This window comes from Ammospiza nelsoni, chromosome 7, assembly GCF_027579445.1.
Source record: "Ammospiza nelsoni isolate bAmmNel1 chromosome 7, bAmmNel1.pri, whole genome shotgun sequence".
NCBI lineage: Eukaryota > Metazoa > Chordata > Aves > Passeriformes > Passerellidae > Ammospiza > Ammospiza nelsoni.
Window position 1 is genome coordinate 18,224,633 of NC_080639.1, and position 17,505 is coordinate 18,242,137.

General features: G+C 51.7%; 1 protein-coding gene across 2 annotated transcripts in view; it reads right to left on the reverse strand.

Annotated features, from left to right (window-relative positions):
• Window positions 1–8,416: 8,416 nt before the first annotated feature.
• Window positions 8,417–17,505, reverse strand: part of HOXD3 (homeobox D3) — a 28,989-nt gene continuing 19,900 nt past the window's right edge. For both annotated transcript variants that reach the window (XM_059476445.1, XM_059476446.1), the window contains 3 exons: window positions 13,345–13,428; window positions 9,576–10,121; window positions 8,417–9,168 (listed from right to left, as the gene is read on the reverse strand). In XM_059476445.1, the coding sequence (XP_059332428.1) occupies window positions 8,417–9,168; window positions 9,576–10,071 (1,248 nt within the window). In that variant the 5' untranslated portion in view covers window positions 10,072–10,121; window positions 13,345–13,428. The remainder of the gene's footprint in view (window positions 9,169–9,575; window positions 10,122–13,344; window positions 13,429–17,505) is intronic.

Consider the following 17,505-nt stretch of genomic DNA (forward strand, 5'->3'; position numbering starts at 1 on the left):
GGCCCACGGGGCAGCACCGCGGCCAGCCGGGGCAATATTGCCCTAATATAGGCCCTGGAGCGGGGCACGTCCCGCCCCGCGGCCAATGGGAGCCCGGAGGGGCGAGCCCGAGCCGGGGGTCCCGGGCCCCCAGCTCCCCTGCCCCGGCCGGCTGATCGGGCTGGAGCGGGGCTGGAGCGGGGCTGCAGGTGGGCAATCCTGCCGTGCCGCACCGGGATTACCCCGGGACAGATCGCTCCCCTTGGCTCGACGGAGTCTCCGCACACTTGGGACGTTTGCCGAGAGTTTGGAAGGTGAGCGAGCTGGCGCTTTCCCGCTATCCGGGCGCCCGTCTGCGCTCTCCCTTGCCCTGCAGCCGGCCAGACTCCGGGGGCTCCCACGGGAGCCCAGCCGGCACACCCCGGCACACCCCGCGGAGGTGCTGCTGCACCTCATGGCACTTAATGGTCTCGTTCCATCAGATAAGTGCTCTGCAGCCTCTCAAAAATGAATCTCCTCACCGTTAACAGGCTCACACCGTTAATGGACTTCTATTTTTCCCTTGGCGATTCAGCATTGTTTACTGAGTGTTCACCAAGTTGCTCTACCCAGCCAAATCGTCCAACTCTCTCTTGGTTTTCAATCCCCCAGAATGGCAGGAAACAGCAGCAAGATGAAGGAGGTGAAATCTGGACTCCCAACATGATCATCTTTCCCTAAACGTCTCCAAGTGACATTTGACCATCCAGTGTGAGCCACGCTGATGTTTGACTTGGGTAATAATCGGTTTCATCTCAGCTGATAACGGTGTGTCAGTGCAGTTCAGAAGGGTGTGCTGGGCAGAGCACACCTGGGCTGTCGTGACTTGGGACTGGACATAAAAGGAACACGAAGGGCTACATCATGCTGCTTTGACTTAGATTTGCAACCTTCTAATTCTTACTAGGTGGATGTGGAGTCAGCTGGCAAATGCAAGGGTTGTACTTTATTTTAAAATATTTTTTATTTCTAAATAAAAGCATGAAATTTATATACCTTCATCCATCATCTAGTGCCTTCCACTCAACAGCTCAAGGAGTTCCACAAGCCCTTGGCAAAAGTGCCATTTGTTGTGGTCAGGAAGAGGCCACAAATTTTGCAAGGACCAAGCATGATGCCAGCCTCATGAAGGCAGCCAGAATCCCCAGAGAGGGAAACATTCCACTGGATCTCCTGTGGATTTCAGAGGGCCAGACTGGTGACAGGAAAGAGATATAATGGGGAGACATAATCAGACCATTTCACTGACTCAGTATCAACTCTTTCCCATGGAGATTTGTGCTCTGCAGCTCAGCTCCACCATTATGCCCAGCTGATGAATTCAGAGCAGATCTGTTGGGTTTTTCCTGCAGGGGCCCTGAGAGGACACATTGCTAGGACAGGCATGCACATCCTGCAGAGGTACAGGAGCATTTCCCAGCACAGGGACTCTGATCAGTGACATGACCTCCTATCAGCCCCACTTTCTCCCCAGCTAATGTTGTTCATCTACTACAAACCAACTATTGCAGAGCAAAGGCTGGCTGTGTACAGATTATGTCTTAAGGGTGCTTGAACTTCGAGTCTACAGACACAGCAGGCACTGAAATCTCAGAGTCCTGACACTCAGTGTTCTCCTGGCACAGACTTGTTCACTCTGATGGGCTGTGCTGCCTTTATACTCTAATAATGGGGTATCACCTAAATTTCCATTTTCAGAGGGTGCGAGAAGAATTAGAAGAAAAAAATAGAAGAACAGTTTAAATTAAATACACTTGGAGGAAGGGGTTAAACTCTGGATGATGCAAACTTTCTCAGCACTCCCATGGCAATCAGAGCAGTTTGGAAAATGTTGTCTTCTGAAAAATCAGAAGCCTGGGAACACCAGGTTTTCTCTTTAACAGAGAATGGCTGTCCATGCAGCAGAGCATCTGTGCTCTTCAGTCTCCCCTGCTGTAAAAATTCCTGCCTGCAGGGAAGGAAAGAAAATTGGCTTCAGAACAGGGCTGCTGCTTTACTTGGGTCTTGTGTTTGCAGAATGTAACTGGTTTAATTACACCTAAGACTGGTCTAAATGCTAGAAAAGCTGTCGGTGTTCACACCAACATACGATCTTTCCATTTACCCAGCTGGATGCTGTTACCAGTTTCCTGTTCATTACCTGTTTGTTTTGGCAGGACTGTTCAAGGGTGACAAAAGCAGAAATCAGTGGCTAAATACAGGAAAAACATCTCTTGTTGATACTCTGGCTTTAGAGGGAGAGCTTTTTCTACATGCAGGAATTTCAGTGTTCAGACTTTAAAAGTTAAATTCCAGTGACAGATAACAGAGTGACTGAAGATGTTTTTTTACAAGGAGTCTAATGGAAAAGATGAAGGACTCATTGGAAGCCAAAAGAAGGAAGAAGAAAAGTGGGGGAGGGAAAGAATGTGAAGAACATGATGCTATCAGAGACAACTGGAGAATTGCTGGGAGGTTCAGGGATGCCTGTGTGAGTAGTCAAGTGATGGTGAGACAGGGGAGCTGCTGGGGCAAAAACTTATATAACAAAAATGGACCAAATGAGTCCTTGTGTCATCATGTTTCTGGAAGTATGTGGGCCTCTACAAAGCCTGAGAAAGCCCTTGTGGAACCAAGGAGATGCAGGAGAAAGTCCAGCCAAAGAGCCCTGAGTCCTGTTGGTTGCAGACACCAGCCCCTCTGCTGCAGCCCTGCCAGCTGGGCACAGCTGGTTCTCGGTGCTAGGGGGGATGTACATCCATGGTGTGGGGACAGCAAGGGTGTGGGTGGGCATCCTGAGGGCAGATAAGCAAACACTGGGCATTTAAGCAGTGGCCCTGTTAGCACAAACAAACCACCAAAGGCTCCTGTGAGAAAGGCTGTTACAGAAGGAGGGGAAGCTCTTGGGAGTTTATTTTGTAAAATGTGAATAAACCCAGGGATGAACAGAGACTCCAGAGCAGAGATGGGGAGTTGTTCTGGCACTCCAGGGGAGCCATCCTCAGCTCCTGCACTAGCACAGGCAGGTACATCAACCCTCAGGAAAGGGTGTTTCCCTCTGCCATCCATGTTTCCCTGCCACAAGTTCCTCTTTCCCAGGTGACCCCTGGGAGAGGAACCTGTGTTCTCCCAGTATGTGAGATTAACAACAAAGATCCTCTATATGAACACAGAGAAGAGGATAGTCTATCCCTTCTTCTGTAAAGATTTGCTCTGAAGGGTGATTCCATGCTGGCCCCTTGCCATGTAAAGCCCTGTTTCCAGTCCCATGGCTGTGAATTTTTTGGGACAGAAATATTACACATATTGATAACCCAGAGTCAAGGTAAGCCATGCAAAATGTCTGCAAAATGGGTGTCAATGAGTTTGCAGTCAAGATTTCTGTCTTCTCTTGCCTTTCTGGCTCCCAAAGATCCTAAAATGTTTCTTAGAGGAAAGATTGAGTCTGTGTACCTCACTCAGCATGGGATTGCCTACCTTCAGTTGTTGTAAGAAAAACTGCATGTAAAAATAAACGAAGTGTTCAAATCCTACATTTGTGAGTATTTTTACCTGGAAGATGTCCATCCTGTCTAGTACAAATTCCTTGCTGTTTTCACTCTGCTTTGTGCTTATTGTCATTGAAGCTGAGCCTTTCTGTAATTCATCCCAGAACATTCTGAAAGCTTCAGAACCCTGGACTCCAAAAAGAGAGACAAAGACTCACCTCTGCTCCTGAGCAGCATCTGCAGAGGCTTAGGAATGTGCAGGCACAGGTTCCTCACTGAGTCCCATTTTGTATCTTAGCCTATGTGACCCAAGGGGTTCAGTCCTGCCCTGTTACTCGATGGCTCTCAAGCTCTGGGACTGCATTCTGTTGGATGGGGTTTCTGCTCTGATCACAGCTGGCTCAGGTCCAAGCAGAAGTAGGAGGAGCCACTGTCGAGTAAAAAGTGCTCTGGGTGTGATTGCTGACCCTTAACAGAGCCAGCCCTGTCACCCCCTGACAGCCCCACTCCAAGCAAGCACCACGGGGTACCCACTGCTACCTCTCACGTGGGAGCAGACAGGCATTGCCCATTCAGGGATTAACTTGCCTTTCAGTCCCTGGAAAGTGACTGCAGCCAACAGAGCTCTGGCCCAGCTTACCTTGCACCTTTTAAAAGCAGAGGTATGTTGTTCATCAGTGTACAACACCACATGACACCCAGACACCAGCACGGCCCTCACTGCCCTGGCAGCACCAGCCCCTGTGTGCTGCCCACCCAGCTCCTGCCTGTGTTCCCTGGCAGGTTTGCAGTGCAGTGCTGGGCACCTGGCTGCCCACCGTGCAGCACACTGTGACTTTGCCAGGCTGCCATGGTGCGTGGCACGCACAGCAGGCTGGCATGTAGGAGGATGGCATCACAACCTGCAGCTCCTTTCCTCTCTCCTCAGCTGACAGTTATCAGCAAGGCACCCTCCCACTGGTAGACCAGCAGCCCCATCCCCTTTACCCTGTTTTTTCTCCTGGCAGGTTGTTCTTTTAGTGCCTGGATGTCCCTGCAGGCTATTCCAAAGGGCTTCCCATGGGGCTGGAGGGGTGCAGACACCCCAGTGGTGGATCCTGCCTTCAGGCTTTTTGCCATGGAGCCCAAAAGGCCCAGCTGGCCCTCAAGAAAGTCAGGGGACTTCTAGTTGATGTTGGTGGACTCCCTCTTATTTAGCCAGCCTCCTCCCTGCATGTCCTTGCCTCCTGGGTGTGCAGCCAGCTGCATCCTCTTCATCTTTGGATAAGGTTGCCTGCAGCCCCAGGTGACCCTGGTGTGGTCTCATAGTGGAAGCCACGGGGGTGTCCCTGAGTCCTTCCCTGGCCTGCCCATGGAGCAGGGCTGGGAGCCTGCAGTGCCTGCTCAGGAAACTCTTGCTAATGGAGCGGGAGGCATTTGGCTTTGTTTTCCCAGCCAAACACAAGTGGCACCTACAAAACTGCGGCATCCCTGGAAGCCCCTGGCTGTGCCTGTGTAGGGTCCCCTGCCCTGGTGCTGCTAACCAGGCTATGCACAGTTGGACACTGATGGGTGATGGGCCCTCCCTCAAAAAGAAACAGGATGCAAAGGGGTGGCTCAGCCCTACACCGACTGCATGGAGATAACACAAAGCCTCAGCTCCTTTTGCACTGGGGAAACTGCCATTGAATGGTGAGTTACTGTAAAGGCCAAACCAGAAAGTGGAGACCCAAACTCCACTGATCTGAACAGAATAACTTGCATGGCCTCACTGAAGCTCCGTGCACCCCTGACACCTCTCAACCAGTGCTGTCAGCAGCTGCCTATCCCAAATACTGCAACATCACTGCCAGCATTTAGAGGGCTTGGCTCACTGACCCTTTTATGGGTCTGGAGCGGATGGAGGGAGCAGGGAAGGAGAGGAAGGGGTGCTGTGCCTCCTATTTGTAAAGAAAGGCAAAGGTAAGATCAGCCCCAGGCCTGGCCTTGGCTGACTAGCTGTGTTTCAAATAGGTGACTGGAGTTCATCACATCAGATGCTCTTGCAAAGGAGCTGAGCTCCTGATGAGTGTAAGAGGGGTTTGTTTATAATTTATGGGTTTTAAATGATGGGCCAAGAAAAAGTCTGGCTTGTGCCAAAGTGTATCTCTCCTCTAGATTGCTGATGCTTGTACAAACATTGTAAAAATGCCAGCAATCTTGCTAAAGTTACATTACTTCTAATAATTAGGTTATCATCATGGACTTCTATTGCATTACAAAGGAGACACCTCTGCCAGAGTCACGGAGAAGAAAGTGAGTTTATTTACAAGAAGATTCTCCCTCACACAAGCTCCTCCTCCTCCTCCCCCCTGGAAACCATGGCCGCTGTCTTCCTGCAACATGAAAGCAATTCAGGGCAGTGGGCCTCAGTAACACCGTGTTTGTGGTCAGGGCTCCTCTGAGCTCCCTGCCTTCCCCAGATCTCTAAACAGCCTTTTCTTTTTCACCAGATTTAATGAAGGACTAATAGTCTAAGTCGAGGCAGACACTGACTCTCAGCCTACAGAGCACAAAGCAAAAGGGAGAAGGGCACTGGGTGTCCTACTGAAATGGTGGTGCCTTGCTGTTTCACAGAGAGAAGCAGGTGATGCAAAATATATTGTGTTTCAAGAACACACAAAAACCTACATGGGGAATTTTGTTTGTGGGCACACTGATTGCAGAAAGTTTTGGAGAGACAAATATATGTATATATTTATGGGAAATTACAGAAGTATAAACCACAAGTGGTGTCTAGCATTACTTTTTGTGTTGTTTGTATGTTTTATTTACTCCTGGGTGGTGCTTCTAAAAAACAATTTGTGTGAAAACTTCCATAGAATACAATTTTAGGGCTTAAAAGGGTTAAAATATGTCTCCAAACAAAGAAGTTTACTCTGTTCTGTTTTGTTTACAGATCTGTAACACATATATCCAAATTTGCTTAGTTAAAAGTGGAATTTAACAAAAGATACACTTTTCACTGTAGCACAGCATTGTTGAAATCTCACAGAGGGGAAAACAAAACCCTAAGTAATATTTTGAATCATTAGTGCTCAGCTGAACAAAAATAACAAATGGCGAGGAAGAAAGCAGGGATGGGAAAGAAAAGAAGAATAAATAAAAGAAAACTTGTCTGTATTGACCAGGATGAGAGGTGGCAAAATATTTCTTACAATAGGAGTGCCAGGTCTGTCATTAGAGGATAGAGTAGGAGCTGCAGTCTTTGTCAAACTGGAAAGCGATGCATCAGACGCTTTGGTGGGGAATATAGAAGTTTGGATTAATATTTAACCCAACACTTTTAGAAAGAGACAAGAATAGTCTTCTCAGAGCAATATGTACTGTCAGGAAGAGACTTTAATCACAGCGTTTACAAAAGAAATATCTCTGTAAATCCAGCGAGTTCAATACAGCCGTGTAACTAGAGAGGAGGCAACAAGAGGCTTCAGAGCACCGTTCCCTTTCTTTTTCCTATTTTTGTATCTTCTCGTCACTTTAATTTTTTCTTCCCCGCGTTAGCTGTCCTGTTGGTGTCAGGGAGGTGGCGGTGCCCCCTGCGGCGGTCAGGCCGGGACTGTCCTTGCCGAGCACCGGGGAGCGCGGCGGCACCGCCCGGGCCCGGCCCGCGCCCCGTCTCAGCGTCTCCCTCCGGCTGCGTGTATCTGATTGTCAATTTTCTTTCAAAGTTTATATTTATGAAAAAAAACCAAACAAACCAAGAGGAAAAGCTCGGCCTTCCAAAGATGTCTAAAAATTGATTTATGGTTAGTAAAAGACAACAGTATAAAAATAACAAAGGAGGTGGCAGCTGCTGCGCGATTGCTATGGAGACGCTAATGAAATTAGCACTATCAGAGGGTTTCTAATTTTTTTGCCTTCTAAGCTTCTAATTCCTTTTCTATTTTGGATAGCCAGAGTGTAATTAAAAAAAAAAAAAAAAAAGAAAAAAAATAAAATAAAACAGCCCACCGAAATAATATGCGCGACACATACCCAGCCAATAAATAAATGTTAACCTCACCGAGGTTTTTATATGCAGGATTTGATCTGAAACAAGATGGCCAAGAGCCCCTCTTTGTAGATCGCCTCCTCAAAGCGGCTGCGCCTCCTTCTGAAGGTGGCTTCACGCGGCCGAGCCAGCTGCCGGCCAAGCCACCGAGGCGCTCGAGTGGGGCCAGCCGATTAGAAATAAATACTTTAAAAATACTTTCATTTTTTTTTTTAAGTGTAACGGCTCTTTGTGTGATGCCACAGCTTGTTTTACTCTATTAATGATTTACGACTTGCTGTCTTAATTAATCCTTACATAAACTACAAACACCAGCCACTGTTACAACTGTTCAAGACTACTCTCTCAACTAGCTCAGACCGATTATACTAAATAGGTGAAATGTAAGTCACCACGGACCTGAATCCCTCTCCCGAAGTATTGGTGAAGAAACTCTACAAATACCCACATAAATACATTAAGACGAGGATAAATAATCAGTGATACAAAAAATGTCTCGCTTAAAATAATAAATACATATCATTTAGTCCAATGCGATCCTTACGTTACGGAAGAACTCATAAATTAACTTCTCTGAAATAAGCTTACGCGCGGGCAAGTTCCGACGGCTCACGACTGGTCTAAAACACCTCAGCATGACGCGCTGCTAACACTACAGCATCTCTAAGACTTACCTTCAAGTACATCATTACCAGCTTATCAGTCCCTCGGTTGGCAGTATATTGCACTGTCATGCTTAAAACAGCTCTAAGAGAAAGGCTCCTGCTCACGGACCTACTCGGGGCTGCGGAAGAAAGAAGGGAGCTGCTAAGGGAGACAAATCCACTAATACTGTTGGCACTCGAGAGCACAGTAACACTGTCCCGTCAGAAAAGTGAGGTAATGGAGAGGGGAGCGGGGCCCGCTGGCCGCCGCCCCGCTACAGATGCGTGAGCTTGGGCGCCTCCTGCATCCGTCCCTGAGAGGTGTGGTGAGAGGAAAGGTCCGTGTAGGTGGGGTGGGGGTCGCAAGGTCCGTGGTGGTGGCCGCCGGGGATCTGGGCGGCGCAGCTGTAGTCCACGCTGGCGGAGGAGGGGTGCTGCAGGTGCCCCAGGTTGAACATGGGGCCCGAGGCCGGCATGGAGTCCACGAAGTTGCCCCCCACGTAGACGGGGCTGCCCTGCAGGCTGGGGTTGGCGAAGCCGCCGCCGCCGCTCTGCATGGGGTGGGGGTCGTACTCCGCGCCCGCGTAGCGCTTCTGCTGCGGCAGGCAGCTGCTGAGCGGCGCCGTGTAGGCGGCCAGCCCGTACATGCTCTGCTGCGACTTGGCGAACGAGGTGGGCGAGGGCGCGTCGTAGCTCAGGCTGTTGACGCCGGGGAGCTGGCTGGAGTAGCCGACGTGGTTTGGGCCGCTTAGAGGGGGGCTGCGGTCTGGGGACTGTCCGACGGGGGAGTGCATGATGCCTTTGGCTTTTTGGTCCTTTTTGTACTTCATCCGGCGGTTCTGGAACCAGATCTTGATCTGCCGCTCGGTCAGGTTCAGGAGGTTGGCCATCTCCACGCGGCGCGGCCGGCACAGGTAGCGATTGAAGTGGAACTCCTTCTCCAGCTCCACCAGCTGCGCGCTGGTGTAGGCTGTTCGCACCCTCTTGGAGGCCGGCCCGGGGGGGCTCTTGTCCTCGCAGCTCTCTCCTGCGGGGAAGAGACACAAGGAGACATTGGTTTCCCCCCACGAAAGACAGCCCCTCTTCCTCCCAGGGTTCCTCGGAAACCTGCTATACCCTCTCGCTCTGTCGGCCCCGGGGAGGGGGTGCAGAGGGCCCAGGGGCAGCCTCTCCCTCCTCCCTGCCCGATACCCACCCTCCTGCGGCTGCCTCCCCCCAGAGACACCGACCAGGCGTCCCCAACACCCCGCCCCCAGCCTGTCCCACCTGCAGCGCCCGGCAGGGCTGGGACCCTTCAGTGGGGTGCGGTGGGGGGATAAGAGGGCGATGGCAGCTACAGGAGCAGCAGACAAGGCCCTGAGCCGGAGCTCAGCCCGAGGGACTCAGCCCTGCTCCCCGGGAGAACAGTGGATCGGGGCGGGGGTTTTGGGCTACCTGGGGGGGCGCAGGTGCTTTTCTGCTTGGAGTTCTGCCGGGACTCCTTCATCCAAGGAAATATCTGCTTGCTGAGGGTGGCGCTGGCCGAGCCCGAGGAGTTGGGGCCCCCCTTGGCTTTTTTCGGAGGGGGCACACTGGGAGGGGGGTTGGGCGGGGAGGAGGGCGGCAGGGCCGGGGGCTGATGCTCGCCGATCCCTGGGGGCTGGCTGCCCCCGGGGCCGCCCCCGCCCGGCCGCATGCAGCTCCCGCTCAGCTCGCTGCCCTTATGGGCCGGAGCGCGGCCGGGCGCCGAGCCCTGCACGGAGCAGGCGGAGCCGGGGTACTCGCCGTCCAGGCCGGCCTGGCCGTAGGGCTGGTGGGCCGCGCCGTAGGGGTAGGCGTCGGCCTTGCTGTAGGTGTAGCCCCCGAAGAGCCCCGCGTTGTCGTAGTAGGCGGCTTTCTGCATCCTCTGCTCTGCGATCGCCGAGGCCCGCGGCCCCCGCTCAAATAACATTGACCGCCGCCCCGCGCCTCACGTCCTCGGCCCGGGCCACTCGCAGCCACCTGGGCAGGGAAACAGCAGGGACACAAAAGAGACTTTTAGAGGGGGGAACCGGCTGGTAGCGGCTGGCACGGGCCGGTCCCGGCGTCCCCCGCATCCCGGCACCCTCGGCCTCGGCCTCCCATGCAGGGGAGGGCTGGGAGGCATCAAGCAAGGAGCAGGGGACCCAAAGAAGGACCAAGAGACAAAAGGGTAGGATCAGGGTCACCAGGCAGGAGTCAGGGCAAACTGGGCCACACCACGCGAGGGCAGAGAACACCAGGGAAAGACCCGAGCCACTGCAGGGAAAGAGCCACCCGAGAGCCATGGTGCGGGAGGAACGGAGCACACTGGCGGGACATCTTACAGGCCAGCTTTTGAAGCATTTGGGGGGATGTTTTATTTGCTTTGTTTTGCCTTTGGCCTGTTCCAGCTCGAGTTTGGCAGGATCGGGTTGTAGGCACGGGCTCTCAGTGACAACTGTGCTGGTGGTGTCCCCAAAGAGCCAGCGGCCCACTCCGGCCGAGAGCATGGCGCCCCCCGCCCGGCACGCGTGCGCACGGCCCTGCGCGGCTGACATGATGGATGGAGCCCGGGCTGCGGCCGGGCAGAGGCAGAAAAACCCCGTCCCCTTTGTAAACCCGCCCTGCTTCTTTCCCCGGATTCCTCCAGAGTTAAAGTATAACCGGCGCCATTCACTCCCTTTACTTTGCACTATAAAGGAAGTCGCAGGTCAGCTCCCCTATTTTAATTCTGTGATGAATTAAATTCCCTCACCCAACGTTTCTCGTCCCTTTTATTTGTACCCTCTAGAAAGAACCTGAGACATTTGAGATAATTTTTAGAGGGTCCTTTTCTTTTTTTCGGCCTGCAAACTTACGGCTCTCCCCTCCCCGCCCCCCGGCTGCCACATGGGGCTGCTCCCGCCGAAAGCGCACGGTCCCCTTAGGGCAGATGTTTTGAGGCAGGGTGCTGATACCTTTCTCCTTGCTGCTCCCAAAACTTCTCTGCGCTTAGTACAAGATGGAAACTGTTCTGCAGTTTTGGTGCGGCTTTTTAATATTCCCTGCTCCTATTTTTCTTGTGGGATAGGGGTTTTCTCTGGCACTTTTGGTCATTTTGTAAATTAGCACATACTTCACCTGACAATATAAGTCTGTAAATCAACATATCTTGAGACTTCCTTTTATTTCTGCACGATTTAAGCCTACTAACATACCAGAGAAAAGTAGCTAGAAATCTTTGAAAGATGCCCGACAATTATAGTTCTTCTGCCTATACTTATGCAATATTAGGAGAGTACTCTTCCTTCTCTCGCAAGTATCATTGGTCTCGCCAAGTATCGTTGATCTGTTCTCTAAAATTCACCGGGAAACACATCTGTGTAAGTGAAAATAACCTCAGCGAGCTGCGATTCACGGCCGCTCTCGGCGGTTTATCCCGTGTCACAGACCGCCGGGGTCCTTTTCTTTCCTAAACAAAAGCTTGAGATGATCTGTGTAGCTGACAGAACGGGAACTGTTTTTCTCTCCTGGAAATTTTTTGTTTAAAAAGTCTGCAGAAATGGACGGTGGAGATAAAAATGAGTTTTAATAATGATGTGATAATCTTGACGAGTCTTGGACGTATTTTTGTCCAAATAACTCTGTCTCTCTTTTCCCACTTCCGTCATCTACATTTTCGGGACCGGTGTGGACTGAGGACTTTTGTTAGCACAACACTGCCTTAAGCGTAGGCTTTTATATGCCTTGTGAAATATAGTTCCCAAAAGAATACACAGAATCTTAAGAAAGAATATTGCTGTTAAGCTGTTAAAAGCCTTATTTCTTTTCTGAAATACCAACTGCTTGTGAACTCTGCTTGAACCTAAAAAGGAGGCTATGGGCCATAAATCATATGGACAATGCTCAACTGTTTGGTGGCTCATCTTTAGATCTTAAAAAGAGAGAGAGGGAGAGAAAGAGGGAGAGGGAGACCTATCCAGGGTTTGATTTTCCACGAGTGAAAGGCCCGGGGTGATGTTTTTATAGGTAACACCAAAGCAAGGGCTCAACACTTGGTGGTTTGGCCAGAAAGAGCCTACAGGGAAAAAAAAAAAAAAAAAAAAAAAAAAAAAAAAACCAAGAAAAAAAGTGACATCCAAATGGTGAGGCCGAGCCGTGGGAGGTGGGTTTGGAGGCACCGAGGGTAGGAAACTGCAAAGTATCCATGTCTGTGTTTCAGATTTCCCTTCTTCCTCTCCAGAAAGGTTAACCTCATCTGAACTGTTAGGTGTCGCACACGATAATGGGACTTTTTGTCCTGCCACTGGTTCCAGTGCCTTTGCGGGATGCCGAGCCTCTCAGGGCTGTACCCGGAGAGCAGCTGCGAGCCCCGGCGTCCCCGGCTGGCCCAGGCTGGCCCGGGCTGACACGGCCCGCCGCTGCCCGCCGCTCTCCTCCGACACTTTCATATTAAGCAGTTCTCTACTAAAACTTCCACTACACTTAATTCTGCTTCGGATCAATATCTAATATGATACGGAATAAATAAGAGGCGGTGAGAGCGGCCAGCGAAGCGGTTATTAAAGCAGCCGGAGCTCTCAGGGTGCATATCAATGCACCTGTCATTGCGGTTGTAGCAAAATTTATGACTGCTAGCGCCGTGGCAGTAAACGCTCCGGCCAGGAATGAAAAGGAAAACACTTCCCAAGCCCCGGCACTTTCAGAAGTGCAAAGCAGCCGGCGCGTAGGAGGGAGCCCGGCAAAAGAATCCCCCGCTCGGCACGTTTCCCGGCCGCCGGCCCGGGGCAGCCCTGTATATAAGGAAAGCGCCGGGGCCGCCGCCGGGCCCGGCCGCAAGCAGGGCAGCCGGGCACCCACCGCTGGGGCTGCGGGCACGTCCCGTCTCTGGGAGCTCTGGGGAGCGCGAACGGGCCCTGCGGGACACGGAGCGGTGGCCGCCGTGGGGCCTCTCAAAGCAGCTATGGAGCCGCCCGCTCCCCGCGGTTGGGTCCGGGCCTTGGCTGCTCCACAGCCGGACCCGGCTTCGCGGCACAGGGGCGGCTTCCAGCGGGCTCTCTGCGGGCCGCTCCTTATCTGACGTGCGGGACGCGCCCGGGGTGCCGCCGCCTCCCGGGTTCCACCGAGCAGCTCTCCCCGCTCGGCGGGCACGGGCCGGGGCAGGGCCGGGCTGCGCTCCCTGCGACGGGCCTGTCGCGATAGGGAAAGAGAGAGATGGATGGAAAAGGAAATGTAGAGAACTCACCAAACTTACGTTTTTTCTTGATTTTTGACTTTAATTGTGTGAGTAGGATCTTCAGGTTCCTTTGGATAATCCGTGGGCACGGACCTGCAACAGAAGTGATAACTCTCAGCGGAAACTGCTTTGTTTTGGACTTTCTTCCTTAGGACTTTGTTAATAAATGCACATCTCGTCCGCAGCCCCTCACCGTGTCTTTCCGTCCGCGTCAGATCTTTTACCAGACAAAGGGTAGATGTTTCTCTTCATTTATTAATAGAGCTTTGAGAGAGGCGGGGAGCAAACAAACGTGCAAAATTCTCCGGTTGCGGGTGGGAGCCGGGCAGGGCGGCCTGCGGCAGCCGCTGCGACGGGCCCCGCGCACCCATGCCTGCCTTCCCCAGCACCCACGCCTGCCTTCCCCAGCACCACGCCTGCCTTCCCCAGCACCCACGCCTGCCTTCCCCAGCACCCATGCCTGCCTTCCCGATCACCCATGCCTGCCTTCCCGAGCAGCCAGCCCGGCAGCGCACGGGGAAAGGGAGCGCCTTTGCGGGGCAGCTGCGGGCACCTTCGAGGGTCGCAAGCAGCTCTCCCGCCGCCCGCACCCACGGCCCGCGAGGAGTTCCGCGGAAACGGAGCTAGCGCGGGTCTCTCTCCATTTCTCCCCCCAGATACCGAATAAAACCAAGAGAAAGATAAGCGAAGAAGTCCCAGCATTGAAAATGCGCTGCAAGCATTTGCGTCTCGGAATTAGTATTTTGCCTTTGTCTGTGCGATGTGTCGATTCAGGACTTTAAGAACTTAAGAGTGCTAGAAAATCCCCCACAAAGAAGCCCAGGTCATTATAAAGACGATATCTAGCCACCATAAGCCTTTGAAATGACCTTTGGCTCGTATAGCAATAACTCACCACTTAATGAACAACCAACGGAAGCGCCTCCGATAGCTCACAACACAACAGATCTTACAACTTTCCACCAAGTCTTCTCTCTCCCTAACCAAACTCAGTAGGATGCCACATTCCCCTTCCAAATCACCTTAATTTATGCTGGCAAACTGGAATTAGGGAAGTGGAGCTTCATGATTACACATGATGCTCGCTCAGGTTCCTGGCCCAGGCCTGTCCCGGTAACGTCTTATATAATGTATTCACGTGGGCGTACGTCAACTTTAAGTGCTTTATTTTTTTTAAAGAGAATTCATTAGAAATAGCACTTTACACGGTGTATGAAGGCAACCTAAAGTGGGTTGCACCTTAGCCCCTGAGCGGAGAGATCATAATATTGCAAACCGAGTCATTGTTAGCCGCTGTTGATTAACACGGTAAGTTTTCATTTTGTGCCTAATTAATTATCGACTTCTCATCCCTTTCCGAAGCAGCTCCTCAGCCTCACAAGCGATAGCCTTCTAGCTCTAGATATGCTTTATTTAGCCAGAGCTTGGCCAAATACCAAGACTTCCACGACCACAGGAATAACCCCCAAAGTTTGTACTGTGGAGAGAGGAGTCTGGGCACGCTGGGGTTGTGCTCGTCTCCCAGCGCTCGGAGAAGACGTTCCCAGAGCTGAACCCAGGGAAATCTTTAGAATTATTCAGTCGTGGGACCAATATAGGTATTATTGAAATTTTAGGTGAAGTTATAAGTGAGTGCTTCCATCGAGCCAAATGAAATGCTGCTTGCAGTAATTGGATTCAGCTGACTAACTTGGCAGGCCAGCAGCTTGGAGGCATACAGCTAAGAAAAATGTTCAGTGCTTTTAACTTCTGATCGAGCAGAGCAACACGCAACAGAAAATAATAAATAAATAAATAAATAAATAAATAAATAAACACCCTAACTTTCTCCTTCTCCCCTGGCCTCCCACCCTATTTCCTTCGGGGCACTCCGACCCCCGCCGGGGACTCGCCCGGGTGACTCGGGGAGGGCAGGGTCCGTTCCAACCTTACACACGCTCTTGCTCCACAGCACAACGCTGGGCTTTACAGCAGCCATAACCGAGAGTTCAGCCGGGCTCCAGGCAAGGCACAGTCAGTAGAAACAGGCGTTCCTGGGAGAGCGGGGCTGGTTGCAGCAGCCCAAGCGGGAGCTGAGTTGTGTCTGGGAGGAGGCTGTGTGGCCGCTTCCAGACCCCCAGTCCGCCCAGAGAGGCATCGGTCCCCCCCAGGCATCTTCCCACCGCCTTATTGATCAAACCACACAAATGCAGGGCAAGAAACTTCTCGGTAGATAAATATCAAGCCGTGCTTCAAATCGCATGTGTAACTCGAAGGCATGAGCACACTGGTAACAGCAGTGCTAAAACAACTGCGGAAGGAACACAACAGCCACTAAGGAACACGAATGTGCTGCCAGGGAAAAAGGTTCGGGAAGACACTTGGCACGAACATTTGAGAGATCCTATGTAGGGGCTACATTACCGATGAGCCTATTTTAAATCGCCCTTTACAAATCAACACGGCTACCCCCTGCCCGGCTAACCACGGCAACGCATTAACGTGATGCTCAATCTCACTTTGGCAATGGGAGCATCTAGCAAAGTTCTCTCCCTCGTTTGTTTGCTTATTTGTAATTCCCTTCCACCGAAAATTGGGGAAAGGATAGGGTTAAACGTATTCCCCTAGCTTTTGGAAATGAGTTCACTTTTTATTTAAAGAACATAATAAAGAGAAGATACAGCTTAAAACGTTCAAGTAGGTGGAGACCACTCCATACATTTGCAGCCACTATGGGCAGAGATTGCAAACAAATTCCAGACCGTCTCTGAGCAAAGGAGATAATACAGCCCCTGCGGTTAAACGTCCCATTTTGTCATGCAGTTGCTTACCTGTGTATCAATTTATCATAAACCTGGGTTCCTCACTTTTCAGGATCTGCGCTTGCAGTTCTTAGAATATATCCTTCACCCTTTGTCTGCAGACAAAACTCTCCTAAACCTGATCTTGCGGTTTTACAAATATTTCCATACACCAGAATTCCCGATAGATCGAAAACAGGCTCAGGCTCAACTACCAATAAAAGAAAGCGAGTGGAAATCGGAATTTGTTGGACTTAAAAAAAAAAAAATCAACACACAACCCTTTAGCCATCAGCCTCCTGGAACCAACGACAGCAATTGGCCGGCTCTTGTTTTGTTTTGGTTTTAAATCGTGCGGCCATTGATGAATTTTGGGGGCGAGCAGGAGAAATCCCTTTATAATCAGAAATATAGGCACTGCCTTAAAATACAGGCATATTGGCCCACGTGATCGCCGAGCAGCGCGCCGGGGCCGGGGCTGGCGCTCCCCGCGCCCCCGCGCAGCGGGGCAGCCGCGCCGGGCCCCGTGGGGCGGCCCGCGGCCCCGAGCGCTGCCGCCCGCCCGCGCTGCCCGGCCCAGCCCGCTCCGCTCCGCACCGCGGCCCCCGCACTTACGCGCCCCGCGGGGCCGGCGGAGCAGCGGGAAAAGGTGAATTCCGCGGGATGATCCCAGCGCGCAGCAATTCCCAGCGGAGACAGAGGAGGTATTTGGAGCCAGCTGCGGCCGGGAGCCTGTGCCGGGGGCAGCTCCGCAGCCACGCTGCTCTGGCGGACAGGCGCCGGGGCCCACTGGCGTGCGCGACTTTTTGCTCTCTCCTTCTCCGGACCGGGAAGATGCGGGGCAGCGGGGGCTACCCCTGTCTGGAGGCTAAACAAACGCTGGGGGAAAAAACCCTCCCGACATTTGTGCGTGTGTGTGTCTGCCCTGAGCCTGCCTCCCTGCTCCGTGTGTATGAAGAGACATGGAGTAAACCCTGTGTATATCTGTCATGTGCGCCCACAAAGCTCCCCAACAACACCGGTTAGGCAAAAGAAAAAAATATATATGTATTAGCTTCTCTGTTTGATTTTTTGTAACATATCTGTAGCTATAAATACACCACACCTAATCTAACATCTGCTATGATTTCATTACCATCCAAAGCATGGGGATGTGACAGTAACGTATTACCTTACAATACTAACCGTAAGTGCATTGTAACATTTATCTAAATTACATTGCTTTTCCTGACTTTGCAAACCAGTTATAAAAAGATTGGAGTCCAGTGATGGAAACATAAGTTCAATGTAAATTATTGTGTATGGCTTCGGATTTATAATCCTATATTTCTTCGAAACGATGCACTTAAATCTCGCCTCAAGCAAGAGGCAATGGTTCTTTATATCCTTT